The sequence below is a fragment of the Pararge aegeria genome, chromosome 9 (genome assembly GCF_905163445.1).
Source record: "Pararge aegeria chromosome 9, ilParAegt1.1, whole genome shotgun sequence".
NCBI lineage: Eukaryota > Metazoa > Arthropoda > Insecta > Lepidoptera > Nymphalidae > Pararge > Pararge aegeria.
The window spans coordinates 12,789,799-12,802,092 of NC_053188.1; the positions used below are offsets into that span (position 1 = coordinate 12,789,799).

The following is a 12,294-nucleotide window of genomic DNA, read 5'->3' on the forward strand; positions in this document are numbered from 1 at the left end:
CAGAATACTTCTATCCTATGAATATCTCATAGGAGAAATTATTGGGACATCCTAGGTTCGACACTAATAGCCTGAGCTGGTAAATGATATTCATCTTATATACATGTTTTAATAATTTGCAAATCACTCTGTGGTTGTAGATTGCTACAAAGGGCATCAAAGTTTTCAATATTCATTTAAGTTAAATAGAATTGGGAAAACCACGTCAAATCTATATAACCAGTTTGTTGCAAATGTACAATGGATTAAAAAATTAAGAATATAGGGACTGCTCTCTGTTGAGCCTCTGACAGATAGATATTAATTGTTAATAAACCACATAGTACTCTATATCTTCAATTAATGATGGTCAAATAATCATATACTATGTTGTGCTGTAGTTTTGTGACAGTAGTTCAGAATACCACCACATCGTGATAACTTCATTCAAACTTCTCTTATATCATATGGAAAGTATGTGTTTACTGTAAGATATTCGGATTAGCTAATTAGGCTAATTAGTAATTGCCCATTCCTATGTTTGAATTGCATTGAGTACCCAATAACCTTATTATTTCAGTTGCAAATATGTAGTTCAAAGAATTGCTTATATGCATAAATGTGTGATATCTGCTGAGGAGGACTTTTCACTGCATATCAATTAGCAACTGCTATAATTATACAAGCTGTAGCTTTGTTTTTTGGTCCAGCTGTTAGAGATTAGGTGGAGCCAAAATTGTCGATTGTTATTTTTAGAATACAATTAGACACCTCAATTTTGTTTGTTTGTATGTACCTATGTAGTTATGGTTGAATGAGACCCACAGAGATGGCAATATAGTATAGTATATATAGAATATACACTTCTCTCACATGTGTGTAAAACTATTTCCGAATATATTGGATAGAAGCAGACATAACTTTGTGGAATTCCATGATATACTATGAAACTAAGCTTAATTTGTTATACCAAATAAAACCATAATAACCAATGAATGCAGGCAACAGCTAGTTTTAAATAATTTTGAGCCTTATTTTAACATCTTATTCTTAAAGGAATTTTTAAGTACCAGCCCAGACTTAAGAAATTTAAAACATATGGTGTGGTGGGTTTATTCTCAAAAACCTTCACCCTTATAAGGGACATGTGCTTCAAAGTTTGCTTTAAAAAAAATCTGTTCTTAGTTGTACACAGTGATATGGAAAACAATATTTGCAATTTTTTTCATCATATTTTTCTTCATTTTGATCATAGGTCATCACATTACTCATACAGTTACTTGTAACTAAGTTGTAATAATTAATTATTATCACATGTGGTAGTAAGCTTCTATAGAACACAGAGACTTAAACCAAGTAGATGGAGGATTTCAAATAAATGGAAATCATGACTAATGTTTATCCTATACCAATAATAAGGCAGAGCTGTTTGTTTGAACATGTTTATCTCTGTAACTAACAGTTTATTCTGTCTCTGAGTTTAGAAATCTTTTTGACATTTGATAGTCTCATTTTTGAAGCATGTTATGGGCTACTGAACAGCATGCTAGGATCCTAAAGGTAGATTAGGATGCAAGATGAAAGTTTGAATTCAGTTATCATAATTTGCACTCAAAGGAACAACTGTACATGCTATCTATAGTCTTTACCAATATTATATCATAGAAAGATTTGTTTTATTTATTTGTATGTTTATACAAACAAAATGTTTATTTATTTGTTTATAACTTTGAAATTACTGAACAGATTTAAATAGTTCTTTCAACATTAGAAAACTATTTAATGCAGAAGTAACATGGGCTATAATTATGATAATATGAAGGGGTGATAGTCCAGTGGGCAGGATTTCTATGTCACTTTCGGGGGGGTGGGCAAGTTCAAATTCACAATGCCCCTCTAACTTTTCTAAGTTCTGTACTTTTAAGTAATTAACATATTGCTTGCTCCAACGGTGAAGGAAAACATCATGTGGAAACCTGCATATCTGAGAGTTATCCGTAATGTTCTCAACGGTGTGTGAAGTCCACCAATCTGCACTGGGCCAGCGTGGTGGACTACTGCCTTAACCCCTTCTCATTATGGGAGGAGACCCGTGTGCCCCTGGAGTGGGCCGGTAATGAGATGATATGTTACATGTAATATGCCAGCTTTAAATAATAGTATTTCTAAGCTAATCTAGAGGAAAAAACTTTTGCGAACTGTTTTATGAACTAGGTTAAAATAAGACAGGAAGAGACCATATACTTTATATAGGTACTCTATTATTTCAAAATTGTGTCATTAACTAAACAATCTTTTCAGTACTCTTTAGTGTAAAGTAAGTTTTTAAAATAGAAGTAAAACGAAATTGTTGACATAAATACAAAAAGAAAAAAAAAATAGATATTCTTTATAACTTTAAGTACTATGCTTTTATTATTTTTTTATATTTTCAAAACTATCTTTACCCTAAAAAGTTGTTTTCACTATAAGACATGTAAAAAACAGTGAAGTGTACATATAGCTATGCACCTAATATTTTATTGTGGGTCGTCCATTTTAAGGAATGAAATATTAATCCATACAAAAAAAGAGTCTGTTTATTATTAATATTTACACCTTGCCCTTTTAAATCATGTAGTTTGGTGCATGGTTAAGGCAATAATGATGATGCGTGTAAAACAGCGGGTAATAGCTAGTTAGATATAATTGAATGAACATATGATTAGTAGTTCGCACAAACCGTTTCTACTAAAAATAATTCGGACCATTATGTTTGTCATCCATTTACATATTTTGTGACAGTTGTATAAAAATAAATTAACAAGAACCATTTTTTTCTTAATCTGTATTCATTTTTTTATTGGTGGTAATATTAAAATATTATGAGCAAACATTTTTGTCGCCCTCCCCGGCGCAGTAGTGGCCGGTGAATGCAGTGTCATATTTATTATACGAATGAAATAGCGGGTTCGATACCTGGCAGAAAATTTCAGAAATTATAAATTCCCAAATTGCCATTACCGGAGATCAAACTCGGGACCTCCACTCATAAAGCTACCCTTGCGTGCATCCCGCAATGATTACGAATATCAACCCTATGCTTGTTCTAACATGCTGCCTAGGCTAGTTGACCATTATTTTTACCCAGTCAGAGGGTTTTCACCTACCAACAATAGTAGTTTAATATAATAAAATAACATCTACCAAGGTAAGACTTTAATTTAGGTCTCGAACCTTCACGTTCCACTTTAAAAAAAATTGGAGTAGGTAGAAAGCATACAGTGAAATATCTATTTTTCCTGTTAATCGAAATCGAATGCTTTATCATTTGTTGCATCCGGCAGGGGAGTCAGCGTACCTCGTGCGTATTCTCGGCACGTACAATCGTACCTACTTTTATTAAAAATTATTATGTTTTATGCACACTAAACATAACGGACAGTCACAAATACATCGAAAACTTAGATCGCGGTTTTCGCATAGGTACCCTATACCTATGCGAAATCCGCGATCTCTCGTTGGCGGGATGAAATAAGTCATGAGCGGCTGCGAGCATAGAGATTTAGATCGCCCGCGAAAGTAGGGTCATTTCGCCTGTTTGCGTCCACTTAGTGGAGTTGTTAGGTTTGAACGTGAAAAAAAAAAATGTCCGTGCGGTAGTTTTTAATCAAATATGGTTGTAATGTAGTCCCTATATAGTCTTGTCAAGTTTAATGCACAGTTTTGGACAACGCATCTGATGTTTTATTCCACACAGGTACAAATAGCTGAAACAGGCGATTTTCCCATTTTGCGTCCACAAAATCCACATTGCGTCCGCCTGTGGACCAATTGGCGTCCACCTGTTTAGAAATAATTAGGAAGGGAAATAGGAAATAAAAAGGGAAGCTTGAAGATTTTAATCAAAACATTTTTTTAATACCTAATTGCTAATATCATAAAAGTTAACATAAATTGCACTTCAGGATATTTTTTTTCTCCTCCTACTAACTCCATTAATAGATTCACTATTATTTCGAATATCATGTCGATGGCTTTATACGATTCTATTTTACCATTTCGGTACAAAGCCTTTAAAATTGGCCAAGTGCGAATCGGACTCGCGCGTTCCGTGTTTTATTTTATTTTTTAATATTTATTGTTAAAGCGGCAATAGAAATACATCATCCATGAAAATTTCAACTGTCTTACTATCACGATTAATGAGCTACAGCCTGGTGACAGACGAACAGCGAAGTCTTAGTACTGGGTTCCTGTTTTTACCCTTTGGGTAAGGAGCCCTAAAAATGGAACAAAATTCAAATATTGGCAAATACATAAAATAATTTTCGTATAATAATTGTATATTTTTAGGTTAGGTAGGTTATAAAGAGCATATTTAAATAAAATTATTTAAATTTTACTCTATTATTTTCGTGTGATAAAAAGATGGACGCAAAATGTTATAGGGTTTCTTATGTAGGAAAACTGTGCGTCCAAGTCTGATTTTTGACATTCATTATCTTTTTTTATATTTCTAATAATATGGACGCCAATCGGCCATCATATTATGCATGTTAATGTTGTTAAAATTGATAGGAAGTTTATATTGTTTTTCTCATGTTATCGTAATTAATTAAACATCTTACTGAGAAATAGTTAGAGTAATCTGCGTCCACAGCGGACGCAAAGTGGTTTTTTTATAAATTTTATGTACCAGTTCGCGTCCACCTTATATAAAACTGTCAGTAGAAAAATATAAGCACAAACATCGTTATTTCTATAGTGTGGTTTACAATTAAGGTCTAGAGATAACAAAGTATTCTAAATTTCACATAAACACCTTAAATACTTACCGTGAAAAGTACAGCTGCTCACTATTTTTTTTTACAACAGATTCGCGCGTCAGCACTTGTTGGTTGCACACGCAAGATTAGTTTATTTTTCATTAAATTTGGGATGCACGCACAGATCTTTTGTTTTTGTGTGAGTACCTGTCATAGGTCCGAACAACAATAGAAGCGCTCTTGTTTAGATTGGTGTGTCGGTATTGTTATTTTTCACTGTTGTAAAACAGTGTACCGTCGTTTGGACGCGAATTGGGCGTCGGACGCGAAAAGGCGAAAAGACCCTAACGGAAATCGCAACGTTTGTTTAGACAACATTTTCCAGCTAATTATGCATTGATATATAGATTTCAAAATAGCGGGGCTTTTTAATTGGTGTATTATACCATATTTCAATAACAATTGTAACAAATGAACGCGATAATCGTACGAATATGATGATCCGTAAATATTTGGTCAGCGTCTATAAAAGCACGTAGTGACCTATTTAATTCACAACGCTCATAATTGCTTTGTTATTCTACATCGCTTAGTGTTTTCACAACACATGCCTGCAGTAGCCGACCTAGGTACTTACTCAGTTAATTGGGAAACAAAATAGATACAGGCACGATGTTTATTATTTTATATAATAGGTTAAGTTGACCCCGTTTAAATTGTATAAGTAATTGGTAAAGATCTTTAAAGATAAAGGACAGAACTTCCGAACTGCTGCACAAATACTTGAAATCAGTACAATAGTTTCAAGGGGAATCCCCGAAGAGTGGTAACATGAAAGTCTGTCACCCCTTTTAGAGATTCACAGAAAATTGCCAAATGCAAAGACTCCAAAGTTCACCCACATGACCGAGCATTCCCGCAAACTCGAATGATCCACCACGCCTATGTAGTGGGTCATACTAATACTGGGTATAACATTTACTGGATCGACACACATCTATATTGACATAATAAAGATTTTTGGCTTCGTATTTTTCAAAAAGTAATGTCAATTCTTATAATATATAAATATATAATAACTAAGTAATTAATATTCCCAAAGGAAAAGTGTTACTTTATACAATCTATTACAACTATCCAAAAATTCATATAAAAAATATTATATTATTTTTATAATAATATAATATTTTTTTTATATGTAATATAATATTTATTAACTCTTTAAAAGACTACGGCACGGAACGGTTAGTGAAAGTAGTGGCCATTTAGGTTACCTCGTTTCGTTCCACAAATAGGTATCATACCGTACCTCAAACTAAGAACATAAATAAATATAGAAAGTTTTTTCTGTAGTTAACCGATTCCTTTGAGAGTTTTTTTTTATTACTTGAAAAAAATATAAACTACTGATAGCTTAATCTCCAAACAACCTCTACTTATAAAGGTACCTGCTTAGTATCTAATGGCATATAAAACAATATAGAAGATTAACTTTAGCACGGAAATAATATAAAAGACGAATTTTATTTGAATCTTTTAAAGAGGGAATTTGAAATCCATTTCGAAAATGTGCTCAGGTACTTTTGAAATGTATCTCAAATGCATTGCCTTAAAAGTGTTTCGTTTTATTGATACTTAAAGTGCCCAATGATTCCTTCCAGTTTTACTAACAAATAAAAATGAAATTCTACTAGGTCGTAATTGTATTCCTTTAGAAGGAAATTGTTCTATAGAATTGACGTCATGGTTTCTTGAAATCGGTTACCAAAAATGCTCTAATAACACATAAAAGGCAAGAATAAGTGCGTCAATAGGTGAAACGTTGGAAACAGCAATATGTTGTTAATAAGGATAATTGTTTGAATCTAGTTTAACAATGTACTAGAGATGTACCGAGTACATGTTTGTCCGAGTAACCGAGTATCGCGTTTTATTTGGTTTTAATTTCGCCAAACCGAGTACTCAGTCGAGTTACGTGGTTCAGGTCTTCACATCTAAGAGAAGCGAAAATTGGTTTTTACAGGCACCGCAGCGCGTTGACCTGAACTGTGAGCGAGCGGTCACTCTGCTACCGCTTTAAGTTTCTTTTATGCAAATTTAGTACATCTCGTATTCTGGAAACAACTGCAGTTTATACAAGTTTAGTACGTTTTATATACAGGTCGCAAGAGTCCTTTATGCAAATTAATACGCCTCGTATACTGGAAGCAAGTGGCATTTAGGCAAGTTCAGTACGTCTCGTATACAGGTCGCAAGTGTCATTTATTCAAATTTAGTATGTCTCGCATACAGGAAGCAAGTGTCTTTTATGCAAGTTGAGTACGTATCGTATAATGGAAGTAAGTGTAATTTATGCAAGTTTAATACGTATCGCATACAGAATAATGTATGCGATACGTATCGTACGTAAAATAATGCGAGTTTAGTATTTTTTCATTCTATGGTCTATGGTCTTGCACAAATGTCAAAACGGGCCTATTACTTTTTTACGACTATAGTGTCTTTTATAAAAGTTTAGTACCACACGTATACAGCTCGCATGTGTCATTTATGCAAGCATAAAAAGTCTCGTATAAAGGTCCTGCGTATGCGTTTGCATCCCTTGCCACTATCAGAATTCAACCATTCGCTTCCCTTTAGTTCAATCTTAAAATCCTTCGCTCGTTCGGTGATTAATACTTGCGCTTAGTAACGTATGTTTGTTATTTCTTTATATCTTTGCAGACCAATAACTGGTATTCCGTGATTGTTAATAGGTCTTAAAGAATTCTGACTAAAAATAGTCGAACCTAATTTGTATTACTAAGGTTGACCTTCAATCATGCGAAACGATAATTATTTCGATTTAAGTAAATTACGGTACTTCTCTACATTGTAAAATTGTAATTGTTTAACATAGTTTGTTTTTATAATTAAACCTGATTTATGTCATTATTGTTTTCTTTCAAAAAAGTTTTGTTCTTAACATAAATAACGCTACCTAGAATTAGTATTCATTATGTTACCTTTAGTCACCTTCTTTAGTTGTGGCAATCAAAGTTTTCATGTGGATAGATCGTGAATAGAACCATTAATATATACTTAATTAATTGAATTACGGACACCTTATTATATTTAATCTACAGTTCTAGGGGTTTATTTTATAGAGTAACGAGACTAGTGGTTAGTAGATTCAATTACAGCTGACGAAACTTGGGTTCGACCAGATAAATTGAGATGTTTATAAAATATTATCAGAAGAAAAAAATGGCAAACCTATTTTCTTCCGCTTGACTTCGAAGATTCGAATATGAAATAATCTGTAGGTATTGGTAAAATAAATATATAACGACAACTTTTTCTAACGATTTACAAACAAATGTGTGTATGTTTATTCATTTATTGCTGTTTAAAACTTAATGGTACGTTATTAATTTTGCTTTTGAGGTTTATGCATCTATAACATTATGAATTATTGGCGGAGTCAATTCCGCATTTAAGAATTAGCGCGCGGGCCATTATATAGCCAATGTATGGCCAATCTAACAAGTTTTCCTTCTTTGATTTAACAAAACGCCTATGCATATTGTGATTTGTAATAACTAAAATGAAAAAAGTTTTTTTTTTCTTAGTTGGCTTCTCTTAGTTCTTTTTTTCTCTTAGTAGTTATTACTTACATTTACCTTCTAAAAAAACATAGGTTTCCTTGCCTCGACCACCCTGGTCGAAAAGATGCCCTATTCGTTAATGACGTGATGTCACGTTATTAAAGTATCGTCCTTATTTATGATGTTTGCAAAGCGAAATATAAGAAAGAATACGTAATACGCAGGTTTATTTCATTAACTATTAATCAGACAACATATTATATAAAATTTTATTAGAATAAAAGTTCGCGCATGGAATAAGATTTCGCGCGCGAAAATAATCTTCATTCGTTACAATCAAAAATAACCTAAGAAATTTTAACCGAATTCCTTCAAAAATGAAAAGGTTGTCAATTCCGTTGTTTTTTTAACACATAGCATTCAATCTCTATTTGTGCAAATATCAATTACTTTTAGGTAGGTATAAAATTTACTATCAAAGTCGGTTTTTTTTTGTTTAAAAGTTTATCTTATTATGCAGTCAATTTATGTACCTATAACATTATTTAGTAACGCTGCCAATACAGCAACCAATAGCTTCAGCGATTAGCAAATGTGCGGCCAGCCTAACAGCCTTGTTTTTGTTCTAGGAAAAACAACGCTTCTTGGTTCAACACAACGCCCCAATGCATATTGTGGCGTAAAGGAGTGCAAACAATACGTATGTTATGGAGTCACGGTGAGCAAGCCTTGTAACGAGTGAAAGATGTTGAAGATTTGCGTGCTATTGGCCCTGGTTGTGTCGGTGGCAGCTATTCTCGAGGGGCCAAATGTGTGCACCAGACAGGAATCGTAAGTACATTCGTGTAAAAATTTGGTTTTTATTTTGGTTAAATTGAAGAGACGCTGGGAACCGCTTGAAAGAAGAGGTCCAGAACCGTGCATTGTGGAATTCCTGACAAAAGACCTATGTCAGTGTGTATGTGCAGTGGACGTCAATCGGTTGAAATGATGATGCTGATGATGACCAATGTATTTTAAATTTTGTAGGGGAGTTAAGAGTTTCATCGTTTCATCTGACTGTCATCATCATTGACATCTGTAATGACAAGGTTGCTTGGAAGCATCCGGCTCCGCTTTCAGCTCTCACAAGATAGAAGAATGAATGTTAAAATGCAAAATGTAAATTGTTGATGTTGGAAAAGAGCAACTGCTGAGTTTCTTGCCGGCTTCTTCTCGGTAGAATCTGCCTTCCGAACCGGTGGTAGAATCACTACAAACAGACAGACTTGACGTTTCAAAAGTGCTTATATTAGGCCTACTTGAAATAAATGAATTTTGAATTTGAATTTGAATTTTGAATTTGTCTGTCTTAAAAATGCTAAGAGGCGATCAATAAAGATCTTGATTCGTCTTTAATTAAAAACGCTTAACGAAGTTTTAGGACTTACAAGAATACAAAATAGTACTTTTGCATGGGTTGAAACAATTTAGGTACGAAATTAATATTCTGTAATTTTGTGGTAATGTAGCCTGAAGCCGTATGCAGCATTTTTAATTTAACGAAATTGCATATCAGTCTATAATCCATACCTGACTTGTTTTTTACCCTAACGCCAAAATGAATGTCAACCTACCTATTTTCGATCTATATTAAAGCGTGCGACAATTGTAGCTTTTGTTACGATTTATTCTAAAGGGAGGGGAATGAGTCTGGTATAACTGAAAAGATAGGTATGTAGTAGAAAGGCAAAATCTCGTCCGGGGGAACCACTACGACCATGGTTTTTTCTTCCGCCAAGCATCATTGTTGCAATATTTTGTTCCGGTCTGTAGGGCATGGTTACCAATCAGGCACATGAGGATTAACACCATGCGGTTGATGGACACAGGGCGAAGTGTTCTCGGTTTATAGGCGATGGTTTTACGATCAGATGGGTCACCTGCTTTGTATGTTTATTATAGCTATATAAAAAAACCTATACTTCCATCTTAGTGTCTTGACATGGCAAACAAGTGAACGGGTTGATGCCAGCGAGCAGGTTGGTCTTGGGAAAGTTATAGACCGAATGTGCTAGTGACTTTTATCCTAACTAGGTTATTTCGATGTCTAAAAAAATGAATACCATAATAGATAACATACAGTTGCCTATTCTCCAACAAACTATAAAAAGTAAACTGCTTTAGAAGTTAATAAATAACATGAAAAAATCGTGGCTCGCAAGGTATAATGCCTTAAAAATAAATGGCATTGAACAATGTTAAGTCGCACTCTATAAAATTACAGTATCTAATTTGATAGAAGTAGAAGTAATTATCTTCGGCAACTAATACGGTATTGTTATGAATTATCGAATGAACGTCTGACTAACAGTTCTACGTTATAACTGTGTACTAATTATATTATCATCTAGTTATTGAATAGTAGTCTAAACCTTTAGACTTGACCTTTATAATATTATCAGTGTCCACACACTTTCTACGTCCATTACAATAATGTACCAATAAATATAACTTATTATCAATCGAATTAGTCATATTCGTAAGCATATTAAGGTCACTACTACAATAAAATTGATTCAATATTATTATTGACATGCCACAAGACTCATAGGAGAAATATTGAGTTTAGACCCAACACGTCACTTGTCGCCTGGCACGCATAAAATTGATCGAAGTATAGTTTTTTTTCTTCCTCTCATCATCCTCAACCAATGAACGTTTCACTACTGGGCCTGGGTCTTGAAGAGAGAGGTAGAGATTAAACTAATTTTTTTATGTGCGTGTATATAATATAGAAATTTTACCTTTAAATAAAATTTGTGTTATGTTTCCTAAGACGTCCGAAGTCCTTTATGAAGAGTACATCGCTTTTTTGCCACGGCATTTCCGTCAGTTGTCACTAATTTCGGTCACGTGTCGCGCCACTGACGCCCCCAACAGCTGATCTGTGAACTAACTACCACAAAACAAAACAAGCCACCCTAATTTGTCATTGTTCTGTTCATAATGATGTGTATACAGAATGGTATCACCAGGAAGACATTATTTGGACTTCGGACGTCTTAGGAAACATAATACAAATTTTATTTAAAGGTAAAATTTCTATATTATGTGTTCCGGTTGACGTCCGAAGTCCTTTATGAAGAGATCTGTTTGTTATCTCCTGGTGGCTTGTAGAAACAAAAACGCAACAATGTGATAAGTACATCTTTAATTCATGATTAAAGAAAAATAAGCTTTTATTTAATGATTAATTAGTAGAATTATTTTTAGCAGTTATAAGAACTATTAACATTAGTTGCTAGATGCTAAAAATACTCAATCAAAAATAAATAATCACATACGCAATAATACAGTACACAATAATTTTAATATTCAATTTACTGTAAATTTAATTTGATACAGAGAAATGTTGAGACAGGGACTTTGTAAGCACTGTACTATTATAAATTTTTTTATCTTCTATTAATCTCTCTATGATAAAATTTCCTAAATGTATTTTCATGTCTCCAGTTTGCTCTAGATAGAATATCATTTATAGAATATTTTTCAACCCAATTTAAGGACGAAACTGCGGATCTAAAGCTACCTGGTGTAGCCTCGATACCGGCTTCTAATAAAAGCTTCTTAACCCAACCCCCAATAATAGTTGGAGTAGCTGGTTTGTATGGTTCACGAGTGGTAATGAATAAGTTAGTCATAGAAGCTCTAAAATTTTTTGATACCAAAATTAAAGTTCTGAGCCAAAAAAGTGGATCAGTATCAGGAGAAGCCTTGAATGTCCAGCTTGATTGCTGGAATGTAGCGGAATCGGTTTTAGAACCAAATACGGGATGCAACGTTATCAAACTATCCCTATCTATAAAATGCTCTGGATCACAATGTAAAAGTGTGAGATCATGAACACGTCGACAAGATGACAACAAAAGTATTGTGGCAGTATGCTTAGATACCTCGTATAAACTATTTATTTATTTTTTGGGATTTGATTCCTGTAA

At 33.6% G+C, this 12,294-nt stretch overlaps 1 protein-coding gene across 4 annotated transcripts in view; it reads left to right on the plus strand.

Moving 5' to 3' along the window:
• Positions 1 to 12,294, plus strand: part of LOC120626192 (protein draper) — a 44,817-nt gene that overhangs the window by 1,517 nt on the left and 31,006 nt on the right. For all 4 annotated transcript variants that reach the window (XM_039893573.1, XM_039893571.1, XM_039893572.1 and 1 more), the window contains exon 2: positions 8,944 to 9,145. In XM_039893573.1, the coding sequence (XP_039749507.1) occupies positions 9,060 to 9,145 (86 nt within the window). In that variant the 5' untranslated portion in view covers positions 8,944 to 9,059. The remainder of the gene's footprint in view (positions 1 to 8,943; positions 9,146 to 12,294) is intronic.